Source organism: Musa acuminata, chromosome BXJ3-7 (genome assembly GCF_036884655.1).
Source record: "Musa acuminata AAA Group cultivar baxijiao chromosome BXJ3-7, Cavendish_Baxijiao_AAA, whole genome shotgun sequence".
Taxonomy (NCBI): domain Eukaryota; kingdom Viridiplantae; phylum Streptophyta; class Magnoliopsida; order Zingiberales; family Musaceae; genus Musa; species Musa acuminata.
In genome coordinates, this window is record NC_088355.1 from 6,983,032 (window position 1) to 7,005,000 (window position 21,969).

A 21,969-nucleotide genomic window follows, 5' to 3' on the forward strand; every position below is an offset into this window, starting at 1 on the left:
GCATTGCTTTCGTGTTAGGGCCACATGGGTAAGCCAGTTAGGGGATTGATGCCCGGGGGACCAAACAACACATACAAAGAAGCATAGTTGAGGCTCCTTCATTGCTAAGACTGGCCTTTAAGATTTATAGTGTGATGATGATGCACTGCACCAAGTTAAGAGGGTACTAAAGAGAAAAAGAAAAGGCTAACTTAATATTTTTTTTAATCTTAAATTTAATTAAAAAGGAAACTAAGTTTATTCCTGATTGATATATTTTCTTCTCTATATATGTGTGTATAAAATTTTTTATATCAAGAAAGAAGTTCATAAAAGATACAAAATATCATTAATAAAAAATATTAAATAATTAGGATGATTGGATTATGTCCATTAAATCCAATCCATTCCTTGACCTAACATCCATGGATCCAATCAATCATCAAACAAATTGCTCATAACCACACAAAACTTGTGAACATATTCCCTCTCTCTTTCATTATTATTTTTTCTTGTTTTACCACACAAAATTTGACAAACATATACATGTCAAGCCCTTCTATACTACCACACATGTGTTTGATGCAAAGGCAAGGCTTAGTGCGTTTTTGTTTTTGGCACCAAGACATGAAATTTTCACCAATTTTAGTTAATATTAGGTTAGTACAAACACCCAATGAAATAAAATGGTCCTTCCTACTTGGATTATTATTCACTAAGGACAAGATGGGAATGAGGTGCAGTGTGAAAGCCAATTGAGGTACCTGATTCTTTCATGGCCCACACAAACCTAATCTTGCTCACTTGTGTGAAGTCTAGTTCTAGGAATTTACTCTCTTTGTTTGGCCTTTTAGAATGCCACCAAGCTGTGGATGCCTGCTTTTTGATCTGTTCATCACATATGACAATTTTTGTGTTTTATTTGTGGGTGTGATTGATTTTAGGACTTCCAAGAAGAGAATTAATACTCAAGTCATTTCCTATTGTGCCATCCAGTTTTGTGTCACATCAAACCCACACATACAAGTGTGTGGGTATGACGAGAGTGTAGCGTGAAGCAAGCAGGCACACAATGTACTTCTATTTCACCAAGGAAACAGATCAAGAGGCATTGGGGAGAAGCTTTTGATGTATCCCCTCCTCAATCTATTGTGTATGCATCATCAGTATATCCAACCACTATATTTTTCACAAGAGTATATCTAACAACCAAATCTTGTTGGGATCCACATGGTGTGCGGCCAAAGGAAATGGATGATCACATGCCATGGATGCATGGTGGTGGGAGTCAGCCAATGGACCACATCGAAAGGTGAATCCCAAGAGGCCATGCTTCGATGAGATCTCAGATTCGCATGGTTGCCACGCATCTATCTCTAAATCTCATCAATGTAAATCCTAATTAGTACTTGCGTTAGAACATATCTAATCCTCAATACGCGGATCTAATGATTCGAGTAATGAAGAAATAATCGGTTAGGGATCTCATATTCGATTTCCAAAATATTTTTCCATAGGTGTGGTAATAAAATCACTAAATAAGCATACTAAGAATAGCCATCCTTGGGATCAAATGTATGGGAAGTGCATTTATGTGTTCGATCTTAATTAGAAGTACGCACCCTCAGATCACTGACATGAGGGACCATATCTTTGAGGATGATTCTAAGATTAGGGAGAGAGTGCAGTTCAAGGCGTTTTCGGGTGTGTAGGAAGGTGATGTCTCACGTATGTTAGAGGATGGATCCTTCCAGTGCATCAATGCCATATATTTCTGCGAGGAAGTCATACAGACAGGGGGAGTGGCTCGCTGGATCCTGCGAGGAGGAAGAAGAACCTGAGGAGGAATAAGAGGAGGGTGCAGTGCAGTGTGTCTGTGTGTGTGTGTGTGTGTGCGCGTGCGAGAGAGAGAGAGAGAGAGAGATCCTCCCGCAAAGGCTGGTCTGAAGGATCGGAGGGGGGGGGGAGTGGAGCGACGATTTGGGCGATAACAACTGAGGAGAAAAGATTCGATCAAACAGCTCTTTGGATCCCACCTCACCCGCCTACGTACGCTCCACCCCTCAGACAATGCAATCTTAGCCGGTTTTAGCGAGATCTTGAGCTCCACACATAGATCTCCTGCCTTGTTTCTCTGCGTCAGGATCCCCTTCCTTCTCCCCATCTCGTTCGTCTTACATCCTCATCCTCCTGTGCTTCTTGTCCTTTTGTCGTTTCACGTACGTGTTCCGGAAGCCAGCATGCCTTGGAGTGGCGGTAATGGCGCTGGTGGCCTCATAGTTTCTCAGCACAAGCACAGATAAGAGAGGAGGAGGAGGAGGAGCAGAGGGAATACAAAGGAGAAGAATGGTACTGGATGAACAACGCAGGAGTAGCGCCGGCCGAGATGGTTCCTGCGTCGCCGGAATCAGAACAGTGAAGAAGCCGAAGCAAAAGAAGATCCCGCAGCGCGGCCTCGGAGTCGCCCAGCTGGAGAAGCTCCGCCTCGAAGAGCAGCAGAAGAACGCCGCGTCTTCCTCATCCGATCCATCGCAGCACCCGTACGTCCCTCTCCTATCCAACGAAGGCGTGATGAGACCCCGCGTCCTGCTCAAAGCCTCCGTCCCCGTCTCAGCTACAACCGCGGACCTCGTCGGTCCTGCACAGCCTCCGCCGGCGTCTGAATCATCGGCCAAGCACGCAGTTCTGCCACTCCTGTGGAACGCCGTCGATCCGCACCCAACTGACGGCCACGCTGTCGCCACCAGGTTTGGGTTTCACGTCAGTTGCCGGAAGCAGCAGTCACCGGTCACATTGGTGAGGAGAATCGACCTTCATTACCCCCCTCATATTTGCATGGATTTGAACAGGGCTCCACGTCTAAGCTACTCTGCAGGTGAACATGGCGTCGTCGCCTGTGTCTTCTGGAGTTAATCTTCGGATAGAGCCCCCTTCAAACCAAAGTAATCCCAATAGCTCCGACTTGCCCTCGTGCTGGCGAGAGCAGGAGAGGGTACGTATCAGACCGCTCTTCTTCTCGTCAGATTCCTTCTTCTGCTTCGTACGCTAATCGTGAGCTCCGCTAGAATGTAGTATAGATGGTTGGCATGAAGCGGCCATGGCAATTACATCTCGACGGCGTCTCCACCCAGTCATCCTACCCCTGTAAACTGCCTTCGTTCTCCAACTCATGTCCTAAGCCAGAGGAAGTCCAAAGAGCTGGCTTTAGGTGCTTGCATCCTTTTTGACATTTTACTCTTGCCATTCCATCGATGTATGCGTACTGAGCCTATCTGTACATATGTTTCATCTCAGAGGAGGCGCTTCTACTGATGGCAGTTTTCTCAGCATGGGTTCTCTTTCCACACCAGTCGCCAAGTCCTTCGACAAACCACCGTTCTATCAGCATGATCATTCTGATTTAGGTTTCCCTCTTAGCCAGGCAAGAGGGCAGTGGATTTTGTTTCTGTTTGTCGATGAAGAGTAGCATTTACTTCGTCTTCTTCCTCCCTCCATTAATCTGGTTTGTGTTGCAGATAAGCTCGGGTAATGGCTGCTCTTCTCACGGGCAACCATTCTACAGTTTCCTACCCATGGGTCCAAGTTGCACTGAGGCAACACCGAGCGAGAGGAGAGGAGAAGCAGCGGACGGCATTGATCTCAACTTGAAGCTTTAGGAACCGTTCTAGGCTTTAGCTGTCATCTCTGCTTCTCCGACGCAAGCGATCATGCTCCTGTTCTAATGAACTGCACAAAGACTGGATGGGTTAAGGTTGTCTTGATCGGAGAACTTGATTTGTAATTTGATAAGGTGAAAGAAAGAACATGATCATCTCAAACTGCAGATAGTTTAATATTCCTTCCACTTGGCTTCTGAATGATGTGCAATGATACAGGGTGAAATGGTCTGGCTCATGGCATATATGCGTTCAACACATTCTCCTGATATGATTTTGACAGCCACAAAATAATCACAGGGTGGTAAAATATTGGTGATGTGTGATGTGGAATGAGAGGTTTCATGGTGATGAAGTATATCATTTTCAGAAAACAAGCAGAAGATATTTGTATTAATGAAGCTAATTATTCCACTATGCACATGAAGTTATGTATTAATGTACTTTCTTACCTAGAATTGAAGCACTATTTGACTTCATGAGCACAGAAGAAGCATTGAGCAACACCTCACAACCTTTTGCCTCTTTCCTCCCAAGTGTACATTTCAGCAGCATATCTATTCTGAAATAATATTTTCATCAAGAGAAAATCAAAAGTGTTAGTGATGCTGTGTGAGCCATCTAATTCATCAGTTCTTGAGCCTTCCATAACAGGGGAGGAGTGCAGCAATGTTGGCAAGAAGCATGCCAAATGAACACCCCCTCTTGCTTTGGAGTATAAAAGCATAATGATACTAAGGAAACTTGAATCTTATCTATGGCAACTTACCAAACTTAGCCAAGGAAATCATCATTCCTTAGCACAGACTTGATTATGAGATATGGGATGGGATAAAGACTGTGATCCTGACTTGCTCTGGCACATATCATCAGCTTTGTAGTTAATATGATCTCAATGGAAAAGATGAAAGTGTTTGTTTCAGCAAATTCACTTTTTTCTTTCTGGTACCTAATTAATCAGTCCATACTTAATTGCATAGCAGATTAAAAACAGTTCTAAATGAATAGATGAGGTTAAACACAGTTCTAACTAAGAACATCGCCATTGATGATCAATCAAGCAAGACCAAATAAATTATTCTAGTGTCATGGAATGAATGACCATGACATAATTAATTATCCTGATCGAAAAAGCAAAGCCTTAGTTTTCTGATCCCAGGTACAGTTTTTGGCTTTGCATAATTCGGTTTTCGTTTGCGCGAAACACCGAACAATTCAGCTTATTCACAGAGCATTTTACGACTTAAATCCATTGAAGTCATGTCTGATCCATCCACACTCAGGCATGTGTTTCTCTTTTAAGCTGGAATTGATCAGCAACATCTTAATTTTTGCATAGGAAAGCAAGATTCTTGGAGTTTAAATAGAAAATAAAGTAACAATTTAAGTAATATTTCTGACAAAAAAATTGTTAATTAATCAGGTCTTGTTGAAGTGGTGAGTTAATCTCTTCATCTTGAAGAGGTTCCAAATCTTGTGGAGATGGTACCAAGTATTGACACACTTAACTCTCATGGTTGGGTCACCTCTTCCTTATTCTCAAAGAAACAAAAAGCCAAAAATGGATGACAATTTCCATAGTAGAAAAAAAGAAATCCTGTGAATGCCTTTTATAAGGTTTGAAATTAATATGTACAACAGAAAAAGATACAATTAGAAAGAAAATGTAAGAAAAACAGTGATAGGAGTGACAGCAAAGGGTAACAAAAATTTTATGCAGGAAGAAAAAGGGGATAAAAAAGGAACAAGGAGGAAGAAAACCACAGGAAGCCTCCTATGCAGGAAGTTCTCCACAATTCATTGTCCTACCAGTGATGATCTTACACTGATCATCATGGTCATCCAAGTCTTTGCCTGTCATTGCCACTCAGTTTGTTCATATGGACTAAGAATCAAAGGAACTGAAATTTTATGTAGTACAGTTTCCTCTAGAACTTGCCCAGAAGAAGATGGAGATCTGTCAAACTGCATGCACCAAGCTGTTACTATCTTGGTTTTAATTGCTCTGGAGAATGAAATCTTCAGGGTCTGAGATGCAAACTTGCTGGCTTCTGGGCATTCTTGACCATATAAGCCAACAGAGCAACAGGAACATATGCAGCTTAGTGATCACAGAATGTCCTAAGCCAGAAAGAATCAAGATATTTCTGGGTCTGCCTACAGTCTATATGGCTAAGATTTGAGCTTCACTTAAATCTTCCAGTTGCTATTGGCATGTACCATCAGATTCAATTATTTCACACCATTAATGCTACCTAATCAAACTTCCTGGAATCTTGCACTTGCTAGGAAGCTGCAGGGAAAAAACCAAACCTTGCAACTGACCTGTATCATCCAGTTCCCTCCTTACTCTCTCATGCTAATACTTGCATCCTCTTTCCTATGAACATATGTCTTGGCAGACTGTGTCTTGAAAAATGAGGCCTTTAAGGAGAAATATTTTCTATCTCAGCTATACATGAAAATAAACCTATAGAAGATCCAACAGTCACAAAATAGAACAATCCTTTCACTTTTCCAACTCACATGTGGCTTAGCTTTAAACTGATTTCAATCCTCCAGTTACAGATGAGTATTGCAAACCTGAGGCATGGCTTCCACATATATGTTCACTGCTGACCATTGCTAAAATGATGTGTGTATTATAATAAAAAAGATGATTTGATATCTTCTTCGATAGCACCAGCAAGGAAGTTGTTTTAGCTGGTTGTAACTAAATAAAAAATTTAGGTAAATTTATCTGAGGAACCATAGCAAACAATATGTTGTAACACAAACGATTAATATGATCCCAGTGCAAGTCTTATAACTTCAAATAAGGAAATAAAATAGAACTCTTTCATACTTTTGTTTCCTGACATTGTGCCCATAGGATTTAAAGTTGTACACAAAAGCTGTGGTCACAGATTGAGCAGTAGTGGCCTTAATCCTGACATCGAGCTGCAGAGAAGCTCAGACCATTGCCACAGGGAATAAGGTTGGCCCTGATAGGGACTCTCTCTCTCTCTCTCTCTCTCTCTCTCTCTCTCTATTGTGTTGGGCTGTAAAGATGAAAGCAGTGAGAAGGTTGGAACACCAGAAGCCTACATCAAAGCCCTTAAGAGTGGGAACATTTCAGCAATTCCCTCTCAGTAAAGTGAATTTAGACTTTTAACGGAGAGAGACACATGCTTGGAAGCGTTAGATTTATGAGTATTTTATTCCCTACTTTACACATTAAGGATTTCATGCCAAAGCAAGCTATGTGAGTGGACAATGACAACACACCTTCAAGGAAGATTTTGACAGCTACATACATGTATGATTTCATTAATCTACTGCAACATATCAGATATATGATATATCATCAAACAAATCATTAATGATTGTCAATGGAATAATGATGGTTCACTTATCTGTATTGCAAATCATTGGACCAGCATGTCACTAAATTAATGATGGAAGGATTTGACTCAAGAAATTGGTCAACATTTCACTTTCTCCATATGCAAACATATTTATAGATACAATAACCAGAGAAAAGTTAACCTAAGTAATTTGACCTCCATAAGAAGAGGCCAACCAAGTGACTCAAATATAACAGCAATATTACCATGACTCTATCAACAAAAACATTATTAACGTGACAAATATGTAATTTGCTTACACATGCAAGACAAATACCATGAGCATGAATTAAGTTCAATATGGAATAGCTTGACTTAGGTTTCTTCTCATCAATCGCAGATAAAACAAGTGGTTGATCAACAAAGTGAGATGCCAATAATCATTTTAGACATAAACCATCATTCCACTAATACATTGATTTGATTAAAACTTTAAAGGACGGTGAGATGCCAATAAAATAAAAGAGTACCATTCAATACAGTTCCATAATACTTTTTGCTTTAAGATGCCAAATGTATGGAGAAGAATTCTTATGCAGCACACCATGCGACTGCTCACGCAAAACATGAGGACCAGCACACAAATTAATTAGAGACAAGGTCGCTATAAAGCATGCAAATAGAGTCACTTGTACATGGCCCTAACTTGCTTGCTCTCGACTTTTTGATGCAACCTCTCTCAGAATCCTGATGTGCCTAACCACACAATGAGAAGCCTGTTGTGGGCGAAAAGTGAACACCAGGCTTGGAAGGCTTTATTCTTATTTGTGCATCAAACCTACCAAGAAATCAAGTAGCTAAGCAAGATAACATGTCATGGCCTGTGGTTTTGTCAAAAGAAAAATACACCCACAAATCTATATAATGTTCAGATTTAGCTAGAGCAGCATCAATTCACGGTTGTGGGCACCCATGAACACATGGTCGGCGCCCTCCCAGTTCGAGATCCCTGGGGATAGTTTGACTTACGAGTGTTATGATTCTTCTTGGAGGAATCCTGAACAGTTTGTGACCAGTCACTCTTTGGGGTTCTCTTTCTAAAAGTCGAGTAAAAAGGAAGGCATGTTTCAAAGGCAAATTCAAAGTCCTCTACATGTTCTCTAGCTAGAAAGTTCATGGTTCCCACCTAAATTTATGCCATGGCCTTAGTGAGGTGGTCAAATTAGGGATTTGTCACTGTAACTGGCGAAGATGATCAATTTCCCCCATCTCCTTGGCCAATCTCTGGCTAAAGGTATGGAGATGAGAATTTTTGGCTTTTTCTTGGAAAGCTACAATCAATGAGGAAAGGGCACGTAGCTTAAGGTACTTTTCTGGCTAAGCATGCCTTTCTCCTTTATCCATGCTTTATTCCCCCATCACCATAGCTACAATTTGAGGTTACTTGTATCACTAAAACAGGTTTTATAACTTGAGCAATTCTTGTGTAAACTCTGTGCAACACTTAATCTTGTGAAAGAGTCAAGATGTGATACTGGATAATGAAAAGAGCAGGTCACAGTTGCTAGTTGTGCACTAAAAATTCTCCAACCGTGATGAAGGTGGAGCAGAAACAAATGCCAACAATTAATACCAATCAATCTATCCAGCAAAACTGATGATCAATCATAAAACCCTGGCCCAGTGATTGGTTTCCTTTTTGTTTCTTAGAAAAAAAAAAAAAGTCAGTAGGTTTGTATACTTGGTGAGAAAATGCTCGAGCATTGAACTAGAAGTGATAAGCACAGTGGGGATCTTCCTGCTACTCTTGAAAAGGAAAGGAAAGAAGATGAAGCAGAATCAGATGCCAGGTAATTCAAATTTGAAAGCTCCGGTAGCACAACTTCACTATCAAAATGACAAGCATTTGATGCATGCTGGCCAAGGGAATTAGATGTAGCAAGGAACAAGGCTATAGTTTGGCCATGTTAACAAGAGTTTCAGTCAAGCAGGAAAGGTTTTTATGCTTCTGATCATGGATGGAACAGTATAAGAATGGTTTTGATTCTCTTGTCCACGAATGGAATATTGTTGAGCAAGACTAAGCAAATCTACATCTCAAAGCACTGTTGTGATTCGTCGTTTACACAAACGACATTAAAGAGACCTCTCTCTGTGTCTCTCTCTGCAATATTTCTGAACAATCAAGTGTATTCTAAAAATATCAAGATGACTACCTCTAATCTTATAGCCAAAAAGGAGGTGAATAGAAGACAAAAGGAATCCACAAGAATGATGGTTGACTAGAGAATTAAGCCATGGCCCAAAAGAAATGAAGATTATGACATGAAGGCACAATCACTTTTAATTTTTGAGATGAACGACCACCAAACCTCTTGGGATGGGGATGATGAGCCTCCAACAAAAACCTACCCAGAAGATAAGGCAAGTGACATCCACAGAGGCAATCCATCAGCAACCTGCAGAAGGAAAAGAAAAAGCATAAGAATTTTCACGAACAGCCCTGCACTCAAGAAGCAGCAAAATAAAACATAACCTCATAAGAACGACATGACCTGTGGTGCAATTTAATTTAGACAACAAAGCAGCATAATTATACAAGATCCAAATGTGTCATATAACTGCAAGCTCCATGGAATAGGAATATCCATCACAAAATTCCATGACTCTTACTCCAGAAGGACAGCTTGATTCATGTGAAAAAATAGATGTGACCATGAAAACAAGTTCAATTCAAAGATGCAGATTACTTTCTGTTCTCTTGCTCTTCCCTGGAAGGTGTAGATCATCTGATTCTTGACTCCAGGAAGGCATCCTGGAATATGCATCACGCATGAGTTGAACAACTGCCACATTATAAGGAAGAGAAACATAGCGAATGGACACAAAAAACATAACAGCTAATCAAGAGACCATATCAAACAGCACAATGTTTGTTCGATTGTAAAGCATCACTAAATTCCCCCTTGGTTTGTCCGTGTAGAGTCAGAATAGGTGTAAATGAAGTCAAATCAGCAGATTTCAGGATACCCAGTGATGGTGTTAGAGCTGATCCATACATCTGTTTATTATGCTACTGAAATTATAAGCCACATAGATGACCTTCTAAATGGTGAGCATCAAACCACGAGGCTGAGATGCAACTTAGCCAGCAACCAACTTGATAACAAGACAAAGAAGCTGATTCCTGAATTTCTTTACTCTTACCTACCCCAATCAAAGTAATCAAGATGGCAAGATTGACCGTTAAAGATTCAGCTAAAAGCAACTCAAACCAATTATCTTGCAAGATATGATTTGTCTAATGACCAATTAATTCCAGAAGAATCCATAGACTGCAACACTATGTTTTCATCCTCCTGGGTTCTGCTTTAATCATTTTCTGGCCATACCTGTGACATCAAAGATCTTCAATATCATTGAGGGTCCTGTGACAAACCAGGCTGCTTTCTGAATTTATTCACATACATGTGGATTAAGAAACACCTAATTTGATCCAGACAGTAGCTTAAATTGGACAAACCCCTCTTGACATATTAAGTATAATTCGCAAATCATTTCACTGAATTTCATCAGGCTCCTGTAGCTGTGAGTCTACCTGAAGGCCAAAAAACCAAAAATCCTCCTCCTGCCAGTTGTCCTAGAAATTACGGTACAAGATAGAATCTTTAGACTAGTTTGAAGAATCTCTAGACTAGTTTGATTGGCATCCTTTCATATTCAAAAGCATCTTCTGCAAGAATTAAATTCAGGATTATGAAACAACTTTTCTTCTGGGAAACCACAAAACCTACTTCAATATCCTCTATGCAATGAAAATATTTGAGTGTGATGAAATTTTAATTATCAGCTATAAATTGATTCCCATCAGCAAGAGAACATATTGAAACCCACTACATAAGAAAGAGAAAGAGATGCTTTGTTCAGAGATCAAATGGTGCTTATTGGACCACATTGTTAAACCATAACGGGTATAACTAATCAGAGGTCACTTACATGCCTGATGTTGGGAAGTTGCCTTCACATGGATTTTGAGGTAAATTTTGGTGAACCTAAGTCAGTTTTCAATCCCAGCCTTCTCCCAAGACCCTGACAAAACTAACAAGCATCAGTAATAATGATAATTTCTTTATAGACTAGTTTTCATGCTTCAGGACCTGTATTATTATGGTCATTAGAGCCAGGCATCCATTTATTATGATACCACCATCCTCTTAATTAACTAACCAACAAATGTTCTGCACCTAAAATATGCACGTTTAACACTGCCTATAGTCTTACATCAAGCACATATCTTGAAAATTCCCGTTCTCTCTGTCAATACCCGAAACTAACTGACTTTGCTTTTCACTTTTTTCTAAATCTTCCTTTTTCTTTATTTTAACCCATAATCAACTGAACATAGCCTTCAGCTGTATATAATCACTCCTCCACTCACCATACACATTAGCTTCACATATCATCCCAAAGCAAACATGGTCCTCTTTTGTGCAAAATCCTACCTTCAGCGGTTCTGTTATGATGGGTTCCAGGAGGAAAGCAGCAGCTACAGCTTCTCCAGTGATCTCCTGCCATCTTTGGGAGCAAATATTAACCAATCAATCAAGCTTAGAAAGTTTATGATATCACCCTATGATCCTCATTACAGGTGAAGTTTCCGCTGCACATCCTAATCTCATCAATACAGAAACAGAATAACCAGCTAATACATTCTCCATTTACGTCTTCTGTCCTCAGAGCATGGCAAATGTTCCTGGTTCTCCTGGTTATTTATTCAGCCTGGATCTGTCCTTTTGAACTAGCATTTCTGAGATACTTGCCAGCCAAACTTTTCTGGGTTGAAAACATCCTGAATAGCTTTTTTGCAATTGATATTATTGTAACCTTTTTTGTTGCTTTTCTTGATCGTAAATCATATCTCTTAATTGATGACCCAAAGAGGATTGCAGCCAGGTTAGTTATGTGACTTGTAGCTATTTCTTGTTCCAGAAGCATAGTAATCATTAGGAAAGTTCATGATATACTGTATTAACACAACCTGACCAGGCAGATATCTATCCTCCTGGTTTATCTTTGACATCTTATCGACGGCTCCATTTCAAGCAATCAGCCTTCTCTTCAGAGGCAGTGGGAACAACCTTGGTTTTAAAATACTCAATATGCTCAGACTGTGGCGGCTACGTCGGGTCGGTTCCCTTTTTTCAAGGTCTGCATCCTCTCCAGCAACTTCAACATAAGATGAACAATGAAAATGGATAATCATTATATCATTTTCTTTCAATAGGCTTGAGAAGGATATCAGATTCAACTATTTCTGGACACGATGCACGAAGCTCATCTTAGTAAGCTTTCAGCCGGTTCTTCACTTCCTTTCAGTGTCCACACAATTATGGTGGGTAAATGATTCACTTGCAACTTCTTTGTTTGGCTTTAGGTAACTCTCTTTGCTGTACACTGTGCCGGATGCTTCAATTACCTTATTGCTGATCGATACCCTAATCCAAAGAGAACATGGATAGGTGCAGTGATGCCAAACTTCAGATCAGAAAGTCTGTGGACCAGATATGTAACTGCAATTTACTGGTCCATCACAACACTGACAACAACTGGTTATGGCGACTTACATGCTGAGAACTCAAGAGAAATGCTAGTTGACATCTTCTACATGATGTTTAATTTGGGATTGACAGCTTACCTCATTGGAAACATGACGAACCTTGTTGTACATGGAACCAGCCGCACGAGAAACTTCGTATGTGTTGTTCCTTCTTCCACTTAATACCGAGTTACCTAATTATAAGTTTGGAATGTTTGGAGGTAAGGAGTTACAATTATGAGTTAATTTCATGAATATTAAACTTAAGCACATTACATGAAAAACATTTGCTTTCAAATGAGGTGTGGATAGATCTACTTGATTCTTGGTTATTGGCTCTCAGGAGGTCAAGAAATATTTTACTATTCTATTACAAACAAAAGCAGAACTTCAATTTGTGTTATTCTTTTTCCTTTCGGTAAAAATGCCAATAGATTGACTAGTTTCAGTAGATAAGAGTGAGTTTGCAGTTGTATTTGGATATTCAAATAAGTCAATTAATTTGTTGTAACATAAACTAAGAATGTAACTTTATCCTAACATATCTACTGGCTATATCTAAGGTTTTACCTGATAAACATTCATTTAGAAAGTAAACGACTTGCTAAAGTAAAGAAAAGCAACTTTAAGGATCAATATCTCAGGTTTGTTTAAGGTAATTGCCATCTTTTCTCATCCACTGATGACAAATATTTGATGCAACAGAGGGACACAATCCAAGCTGCTTCGGAGTTTGCAGCAAGAAATCAGCTGCCCCAGCGCATCAAGGATCAAATGCTATCACACATATGCTTACGGTTCAAAACAGAGGGACTAAAACAGCAAGAAACCTTGAATGATCTGCCCAAGGGTATTCATTCAAGCATAGCATATTACTTGTTCTTTCGAATTGTACAACAAGTCTACCTTTTCCGTGGAGTTTCCTTCAAGTTCCTTTATCAACTGGTATGCATTCATCCCTGCCTCTAGTGACAAACATCTTGGCGACTTTGCTGATACAATTATATGATGTTCTTGCAAGCAATAGGTTACAGAAATGCAAGCCGAATATTTTCCACCAAGGGAAGACGTAATACTGCAAAATGAGGCATCATCAGATCTTTACCTATTGGTATCAGGAGCAGTGGTAAGAAAAATCTTTGATTGTTTCCATTAAAATATCATGGTGTTCATGTAAAATCGTTCAAGGTTACAAAAAATACATTTATCTTTTTGCTGATATGGGTTCATCACAGGATTTGAGATCAAATATTGGTGGGAATGAACGAGTATGTTAATATTCTTTTTTTCTCCATAATATATACATACTAAAAGAATGTCTAAGTGTGCATCTTCGTGTTAACAGTTTTGTGCAAGGCTAGCTGCAGGAGAAGTATTTGGGGAGATAGGGATCCTGTGTTGCATGCCACAACCATTTACTGCAAGTTCTGTTGAACTCTCACAAATTCTAAGGTTGAGCAGCACCACATTTATGAACATGATTAAGGAGAATACAGAAGATGGGAATACCATTAAGAACAATCTTTTACAGGTACTACTTGGTTTACATTCTTGATCAAGCAAAGAGCTCTTGAATAAAAATAGAAGCTCATAATTATACATATTATTTTACAGAAATTGAAATTAGAACAAAGATCATTTCATGGAATAGATGAAAATGGCCCACGAGTTCTTGACGAAAAATTCAAGAGAGAAAATCAGAGCATGTCTTCTCCAAGCCAGGATTACAATGTTCAAGAACCTCAAACAGTGGGATCAATGGAAGGAAGACATATTGCATGCACATTTTCAGGGAATGATAGCTTGAATGCATCTTATGAGTTAGTAAGGTATGGAATTGACATGAGTCCAACTGATGCAGAAAAATATGCAGCACTTGATAGGGATGACAAAATGGGATATAATAAAGGCATCAATTTGGATCAAGGAGCAAACATGGTCAAACTAAATGATAGCAATTGGTCACCAGCAGCGTTTACAGAGGAAGTTAAGACTGATGGTTGCCACAAATTGACACTAAGAAACAAAAACAGAATGACCATGACAGAGAGTCAAGAAAACACAATTAGCAGGAAAAAGGCAACTGAAAGTGATCAAGAACCAATCCAGCAACCTATGCACTCAAAGTTTCCTGACAGAATGAAAAATGGATGCTTAAACATTCAAAGCGGCTCAATTGATACTGATAATGCACAAATGGCCAGCAAAAGAGTCATCATTCACATGCTTTCAAGAAAGTCAAGAAGCACAAGAGAACAGACCAGGAAGCTCATAAACTTACCTGGTTCTATGGGGGAGCTCTTTGAAATTGCTAGTAAGTACTATTTGTTTTAGCTAAAATATCCAGGGACAGTAAATTAGTTTTCTCTACTAATAGATTTTCTTTTCTAAACCCAAAACTAGAACATATTGGTGCCTATAATATGCATTCCATTAAACCAAGATCATCCAGCGACAGGATTGTCTCAAGCATAATTTTGCGCAATTGCAGGTCAAAAGTTCACCGGTCATCAACCTAGAAAGGTGGTGAATCAAGATAATGCAGAAATAGATGACATTGCAGTTATTCGAGATGGAGACCATTTATATCTCCTAGAGACGTGAGGGACTTTGTTTGACCTTATAAAAGGTCACAGCAAGTTGATGATGGCTATTGAAGAAAGATATTTATGTTATTTAAATTACTATCACCAACTCAATACTAATAACAGTATGTGGAACTCAAGTCAGGTACACTTTGAGTCAACATCAAGACACAGAAAGTTTGCTCATGGGGTCATTAAAAAACTGAGGCTGAGTCCATAAACCAGTTGAGAATGGATAAGATCCCTAGTTGAATATAGTCTGGTCCTTTGTCTTTTTTTCTCTCCTTTTTTTTTTACTTTTTTTTTTTCTTTTGTGTGTGTGTGAAAAGAATAACTTATATAAAGGAAGAGGCTTTATTATCTCCGAACAAGAGATATGGATATTCCGATATTTATCCTTATATGGAAGTCTCTTTAGACTTGTCAAGCTCCAGGATCAGTTCAAGATCCCGTTCATTGAATCTGTGCTGTATAAGGATGTCGAAAACAAGCTTAGAGAACTAAAGATGAGTAAATACTTTACAGAATTCAAGAAAAATGGTTTACTATAATGAAGAGCAAATCCCTCAACCTACTAGCTTTAATTTGGATCTTCAATTATATGATTGCTACTGTATTTATCTATAAACAAACATTGACATAGTGTTAAGATTCAGCAACAAGCAATGTAGCAGCAATTAGGTTACACGCCGGACGGCTAAAGATTTGGCTCCGACCGGAACAACGATCTTCAGAATGCAACTAGTTCTCCGCTTAAACGGTGGAGAAAACCCTGCTTTCTGACGATCAATGACCGATACGCTTATCAAACAACATGAAACACAAATCTCTACATCGCAGAAGCACGAAGCTTCCAAGATGACGACGAACTCAAGCGTCGAAATGGCATAACATGCAACTAACCAGAAATTAATCGCATAACATATACATCACAAACCAGAGCCCGAGTGTAGATTGGTTTCGCACCTTGGGATAAGAGGAAGACCCAAAGACGACACCGAGGCGATGGATCTGGGAAGACGAATGGAAGAGTAGAAAGCCGAGGGGATCGATGCGAGGAGATGGCGCTTCTTTCGATGAGATACAAGAATAAATAACGGCCGTTTTATCAGTTATAACGGAAATATATAACGGTTTGGAGATGCCGCACTTCACCCGATATCCTATCACAATCTTTTTTCCGTGCTTTTCTCACTTCTCGTCGAAAGTAAATCACATAAAATAAATTAATTTAAACATAATAAATCAAGTTAAAATTATTAAAAATAATATAAAAATAAAAAAATATTCTATTTTATAGATATAATGAATGACATGGTTAGCACCAAGTGGCCAATTCATCGACCACCCGATATTACAAGAGACATATGATTGGTATGACAAAATCGATCTTACGTAGAGAAAGAGAAATAACTCTTTAGTACTATCCAATTAGTTCGAATAGTCTTATCGAGAATGTCATGTGTGAGTCAGTTTTTTAAACTCAACGTTTCGCAAACGATGACATGAATTGAGATTGACCTATAAAGAATTTTGGTTGGATCCGAATCTCTACCCTAACTTAGATCGTCAAAATATGTATTATCTTAAAAAATTATTTACTTACCACTATAATTTATTTTTTCTAATGTGAGTATTTAGCCATGATTTTTTATTTAACATAATGTTGATAATTACCGATTATGTTTAAATTGAAAAGAATTAATATAGAACCCCTAATGAGGTCAACAGATGTGCATATCATTTCAACATACATTAAACTAAAATGTGGGTCTTTAATCATTATAATTTCAACTCTTTTGCTTAAAAGCCGGTGTCATTTAGTAGGTGGAAGGAAACCAAGGATGTAAGCGTGTGACCAACGATATGCCAAGAACACCATGTCTTAGGGTTCTTATGTGGATCTTTTCCTGCAAAATCTTGGTTGTTAACCTCTTATCATCATTCAAGAAAACGCGAACAAGAAATCGCCTTTACACTCTCGAGAAGACATCATCATCACTGTTTGACTGCTCCAAAACAAGAAGAAAGGGTCGCTGGCAATTTCAAGACGGCAGCCGAGTAGAAGAAAGAGACCTTTGACTGCTCCTTCGTTATGGTCTCGAGGTGGATTTGTGGTCGCAGTAGATGTTGATGGAATCGGGTGCACCGTTGTGGCACCAAGAAGAGTCGGACGGGGGAACGAAGCCCCGTGGGAGCATTGCGGAGAATGTCGTGGCTCCGAGGTCGACATAGCCAGGCTTCCTCTTTGCTCCTCTTCTTCTTCTTCTCATCATCCTCCTCTCGCCGTCGTGGATCAGGTGATCATCGTTGGAAGGGTAAGGCCAAGGCCTCGGCTTCATGACATGGAAGTCTTGGCGGTACCGTTCACGTGGGGTGAGGGGAGAGCGAGCGTCGTCTTCTTGAGTGGAGAGGGAGGAAGGAGGGAGAGAGAAGAGGAGAAGAGATAGAAGAAAGATGAGAAGAGAGGTCAGAAACCCTAAACTATGTCTGATCCCCATGATGGTGGAGTGTTTATTTGTTTGCGGTGCAACGAGAAAGGAGAAGAGAGGGATTGTGTTGTTAGTCTCATCACCACTATATAGGAGGAATGGAAAGATCTGACCGACCAACCTTTGAAGGATAAAGACAAGTCAGAGAGAGACTCAAAATCTTGTACATATCTTCATTCTCGATCTCAAGTGCAATCAACCACTAAATCTTCTTTTGCTGCGGTGGCCTGCAAATCTTTAGTTGTTTCCGGGCACTCATTCTCCCATCTTTTGACCAACAAAAGAAGGTAATGAGATCGATCTGTGGGTGTTTGATCAGTCCACCGGGGAGACATGTGTTGATCTGCCACACACACACAGTAGAAAACATATGACTCGTTCAATTAAGATCATGAGCTGAAACCAAGTTAACCCCAAAGCATTCTGCAGTGACTGATGCTTTCCTTCTAAGCCATTGCCATCGTTAAAACAAGGCTACAGAGAAGTGTTGCAGTGTGTGTCCCACAGGCAAAGCTTCTTTGACTCTGTTCCACCACTCAATGGAACAGATCGTATGATTGCTAATAAGCTCAGAATATACCACTGACAACTTTTGGATCCACAGCGCCGCTTCTCTTATGAGTTCATCTTCACTAAAAACACTGTGCAGCATTCGACAATGCATCATTTGTCCTACTGCTCCTCCTATGACAAACTCAATGACCAGCAGAAAACATACGAAGCTCATATTTGATTCTTAAGATAACATTCTATGCTAGTCAAAGGCTAACACATGATTCCAGACTATGCTTTTGGAACATGCTACAGGTCTGGAAGTATCCATGGTGGCTTCGTAAGATCGAACACATATCTGACTGTGATATCTTTGGCTATATCCATCCTGTCTTAGATTTCATTTTGCAAAGAAGAAATCTCAGCTTTTCATAAATGAGCCAAACAGTCGTTAGGTATCTCCAATTGTAAGGGAATGCTAATTTGGTGCTGCATTCTCCCATAACAGAGCAGATGAGAGACATGTAAGATCGACTGTTCTTTCCCAATGTAGTAAAAGCTTACTCTTCTCTCTTTAACCAACAAAAGAAATAGTGCATAGAAGCATGTAATTATTCTTTTTATGGAAATGCATTCTCCTCTCTCTCTCTCTCTCTCCCTCTCTCTCTCTCTTCTTAACATTAAATATAACAAAATTATTAATCAGCTTCAGATAAGTATTGTGAAGGAAGATTGTTTGTTTCGAGATCAATCGATGACAATAAATAAAAAGAGTTGAACAAGATAAAGAGCCAAATCGAAGATCATGAGGTAAGAAACAAAACGATTAGGTATCTTATGTATTGCTAATCAAGAGAAACATGTAATGCAACTAAGCTATTTGGCTCCATTTTAATTAGAATAATTCAGAACAAGAGAACACAGGAAAAAAGAGTTTAGATGCAATGGTAGATTAAGGAAACAAGAATGCATGATAAGATTGAGACGAATTCATTATCATGATAGCTAAGTTGATATTGCTCAAACTTATTCCATCCACGTTACCTATCGCTGTGCATATTATATATACTGCGAGGCTCGAGACAAGTACTTGAAAGATCTCACTCCGATGCCCTAATGAACATGGTCAGATCCAAAGTACTCAGCCCAGAGAGGCCATCTTGCTGCTTCCTCTCTCCAGTGACTTCATCTGGAGCTGCGTGCTGCTGCCTTCCTCTTCCTGCTGCATGGCAGTGGGCGGAGTGAGTGAGAGCGAAAGCAGACTGACGCCTTCCTCGGCCCCGCCGCTCATCTTCCCGTTTGCTCCACCGTCTACCGGGTTCCTTCCCAAGCTTAGCTGCAGGTCAACGATGGCCTTGGGCTCTACTTTTCCACGCATCTCTTCCAGCTCCTGGTCATGAAGTGAGAGAAGAAGATCGAAAGCTTGCCTACGGATCAAATAACACTATGGTTCTCAACATGGTACCTCGAGTCGATCATCGACGATGATTGGGTCATGCAAACTAGACATGTTATCCTTGAGGGAGTAGATGCTGCTGCTGTTCTTCCATCCAGGCACAGGAGCAGTACTGGTGGAGAATGGTCTCAGACTACTGCTACCGATCCCATCAAACTTTCCACTTCTACTCCCCTCCATTATTCCCTGGAGGTAATGGTGCCGAGATCTGGGATTCCTTGCATCAAACAACTGGGATGAAGATGGCTTCCCGTCCTCCCCGAAGAACAATCCTTGATCTTGAGATCTGCTATGATGATGGAACAAAACAACACTTCCTTTAGGAATTAGGGTTTGAGAGCTCGAGCTCGAGGGTAGTATGACCGACATAAGCAGAATTCGAGTTATATACCCATAGTTGCCAGTTTTAAGATCGAATGGCTTTAGCCTCTGCATAAGGCTGTAAAAGCGATTGGTCTCCTGAGGACACCATTGAAAATAGCCACTATTTTCCATGCCGGAGGACTGATATGAAGAAGCAGCAGTTCTCTGATAAGACATCTCATGTAGGCCTCTTCTCAAGTACGCATCCATGGGAGATACAGCTGCAACAATTGACAATGCTACATATGTTGGTTGTCTTCTTTTCCCAAGCATGATCCATGTAGTATAGCACAAGAAGGTGAGCATTATCTTTGAATCTATAATACCAAACACAGAGGAATTCTGAACAACTAAATGTGTGAGAGGATTTATGCTATGTATTAGGCCACAAGATTACATGGGGAATTTGGAAGATGATGTTTGAATCCTTCAAGAAAAAAAGGGTGACCAAAATCAAACCTGAAAAGAAGGGCGACTTGTCTTGCCAAGCATTGTCTAGCTTCTTGCTTCGATACATCTGATGCAAGCAAGAAAAGGGTTGCAGAGATCATGACAAGGAAGGGAAAAATCTAAAAAATAAGGGCAATTAGAACCATCTCTTGGAAGGGAAGCTGCTTGATTAGGTTTTCTATGCCTCACCTGCAAGTGACTCTTTACATGCGCTATATTGAGCCCCCTCACATTCATCACCTGAAGAACCAACTTTGGTGTCGCTCCTGCACCATCCATTTCATCAATAAGGTGATCGCAAGACTAGATCAGCTAGAGACAACGGAGCAATGCTCTGAAATCCTTTCTTTCTTTGTAGATAAATGGAGGAAAAATGAGGGGAAAAGGAAAAATCATCTCATCGATTACGTAATCTCCCCTTACAGTTTCCTCAACATCAAATGTTTATAAGGGTAGCATTTCGTGAGCTTACTGTCTGGTCCACCGAGCCTGTCCACCGCATGGACAAAGGAGATGTGGAGATCCGGAGTCCACCGCAGCCTCGGCAGCTTGGAACGATTGTACTGCCTCACCGTCGGCATCCTAATCTGATCGACCCCCTCGGCTGGGCTGCCGCTCTTGGTATCGCAGTTGCTTCCACTGTCGTTGTTGCTGCTGCTGCTGTTGTTGCTGGAGCTCGCTCCTCCTGCCACCTCCGTAACGCTACCTCCATCATCATCATCATCATCGCCGCTGCCTCCGTCGCTCCCCACACCCTCGTTAAGATCCAGTTCGTCCAATCTCCTCTTGTGCGTCGCAGATCGGCAGCTCCTGGTGCTTCTCTCCTCGCTTTTCTCCTCATCTCCGCAGACGTCCACCGCCGCAGCCTCCACCGCCTCTGCCATGTCTCCCCCTCCTTTTGGCCGCCTCCTACTTTTCTTACACTACCATTTGGCTTAGCATGATGAGGAAGGTGGGAGAGTAAGAGAAAAGGGGAGTGTAGGGACAGCAGTGATGATATTAATATTGAGGGTGAGAGAGAAAGATGTGGACGTGTTGAAGACTCATGATATAATATGGCCATCAGCAAGTATTCCCCACTTGGACTACTTCTCTATTATAATTGATTTCACTGTTGTGTGGGAGAAAAGAACAGTGCTGAGAAGTCCAGAGGACGAAGAGAAGCATAGATGGTATCTCGAGGGGGAAGGAGATGAGTTGCTGTCACCGATATATAGCAATCACTATGGTGTTCAAACCGGTTTGCAGGGCTAAATCAAATTAAACTAATTTTTAGTTCGATTATATTAAATTATGATAGGTTCGAACCAAAATCAATTCGAATCTACCTAATCATATTGATTCGATTAATCAATTTATTATTTTAAATAATTTAAAAAATATTTTTTAGATGAATCGTTTGGATCAAACTGAAATCTTAGTTCAATTAGACGGACTTCATACAATTTATGAAATTATGATATTAAAAATTAGGTCAAAATCAATTTGATTCTTGTTAGTGAACAAAAGTACCATGGCTGATGAGTCAGCACGGTTAGGTCCGTCGGTGAATTGATACACAAGTAAATACGTAT

General features: G+C 40.2%; 3 protein-coding genes and 1 long non-coding RNA gene across 8 annotated transcripts; 2 read left to right on the forward strand and 2 right to left on the reverse strand.

Annotated features, from left to right (window-relative positions):
• Positions 1-1,625: 1,625 nt before the first annotated feature.
• On the forward strand, positions 1,626-3,823 carry LOC135643030 (uncharacterized). The gene is made up of 5 exons (XM_065159548.1): positions 1,626-2,775; positions 2,855-2,971; positions 3,057-3,187; positions 3,274-3,400; positions 3,495-3,823. Exons 1-5 carry the CDS (start codon positions 2,326-2,328, stop codon positions 3,633-3,635), a joined length of 966 nt encoding a protein of 321 aa, XP_065015620.1. The 5' UTR covers positions 1,626-2,325; the 3' UTR covers positions 3,636-3,823.
• Positions 3,573-8,633, reverse strand: LOC135643031 (uncharacterized). The gene is made up of 3 exons (XR_010498132.1): positions 4,405-8,633; positions 4,088-4,197; positions 3,573-3,705 (listed from the first exon to the last, which is right to left on the reverse strand). It is a non-coding gene; the product is annotated as an uncharacterized LOC135643031 (long non-coding RNA).
• Positions 8,634-11,387: 2,754 nt separating this feature from the next.
• LOC135642683 (potassium channel KAT3-like) lies at positions 11,388-15,417 on the forward strand. Of its 4 annotated transcripts, XM_065159026.1 has the most exons (11): positions 11,388-11,609; positions 11,699-11,914; positions 12,012-12,167; positions 12,246-12,303; positions 12,396-12,713; positions 13,263-13,502; positions 13,585-13,683; positions 13,793-13,825; positions 13,903-14,088; positions 14,172-14,871; positions 15,049-15,417. In XM_065159026.1, the coding sequence occupies exons 1-11, from the start codon at positions 11,437-11,439 to the stop codon at positions 15,159-15,161; spliced, it is 2,292 nt and encodes a 763-aa protein (XP_065015098.1). In that variant the 5' UTR covers positions 11,388-11,436; the 3' UTR covers positions 15,162-15,417. The 4 variants fall into 4 exon arrangements, with proteins under 4 accessions (XP_065015098.1, XP_065015099.1, XP_065015100.1 ...); XM_065159027.1 differs by lacking the exon at positions 13,793-13,825; XM_065159028.1 differs by lacking the exon at positions 11,388-11,609 and having other exon boundaries at positions 11,748-11,914; positions 12,008-12,167.
• Positions 15,418-19,013: 3,596 nt separating this feature from the next.
• On the reverse strand, positions 19,014-21,354 carry LOC135642152 (two-component response regulator ARR18-like). Of its 2 annotated transcripts, none has more exons than XM_065158059.1 (6): positions 20,868-21,354; positions 20,585-20,661; positions 20,405-20,462; positions 19,974-20,166; positions 19,592-19,868; positions 19,014-19,516 (listed from the first exon to the last, which is right to left on the reverse strand). In XM_065158059.1, exons 1-6 carry the CDS (start codon positions 21,277-21,279, stop codon positions 19,268-19,270), a joined length of 1,266 nt encoding a protein of 421 aa, XP_065014131.1. In that variant the 5' UTR covers positions 21,280-21,354; the 3' UTR covers positions 19,014-19,267. The 2 variants fall into 2 exon arrangements, with proteins under 2 accessions (XP_065014131.1, XP_065014130.1); XM_065158058.1 differs by having other exon boundaries at positions 19,592-19,871.
• Positions 21,355-21,969: the final 615 nt, after the last annotated feature.

Excerpts from the sequence above, each read along its gene's own strand:
- LOC135643030 (XM_065159548.1), top strand. The coding sequence starts at position 2,326 with ATGGTACTGGATGAACAACGCAGGAGTAGCGCCGGCCGAGATGGTTCC. Across the intron at positions 2,972-3,056 it reads GCTGGCGAGAGCAGGAGAGG|ATGGTTGGCATGAAGCGGCC; the intron begins GTACGTATCAGA and ends AATGTAGTATAG. Across the intron at positions 3,188-3,273 it reads GTCCAAAGAGCTGGCTTTAG|AGGAGGCGCTTCTACTGATG; the intron begins GTGCTTGCATCC and ends GTTTCATCTCAG.
- LOC135642683 (XM_065159026.1), top strand. The coding sequence starts at position 11,437 with ATGGTCCTCTTTTGTGCAAAATCCTACCTTCAGCGGTTCTGTTATGAT. Across the intron at positions 12,304-12,395 it reads GATGCACGAAGCTCATCTTA|GTAACTCTCTTTGCTGTACA; the intron begins GTAAGCTTTCAG and ends GTTTGGCTTTAG. Across the intron at positions 13,503-13,584 it reads TCAAGTTCCTTTATCAACTG|GTTACAGAAATGCAAGCCGA; the intron begins GTATGCATTCAT and ends TGCAAGCAATAG.
- LOC135642152 (XM_065158058.1), bottom strand. The coding sequence starts at position 21,279 with ATGGCAGAGGCGGTGGAGGCTGCGGCGGTGGACGTCTGCGGAGATGAG. Across the intron at positions 20,167-20,404 it reads CAAGTCGCCCTTCTTTTCAG|CTGTATCTCCCATGGATGCG; the intron begins GTTTGATTTTGG and ends CAATTGTTGCAG. Across the intron at positions 19,872-19,973 it reads CTTAAAACTGGCAACTATGG|CAGATCTCAAGATCAAGGAT; the intron begins GTATATAACTCG and ends CCATCATCATAG.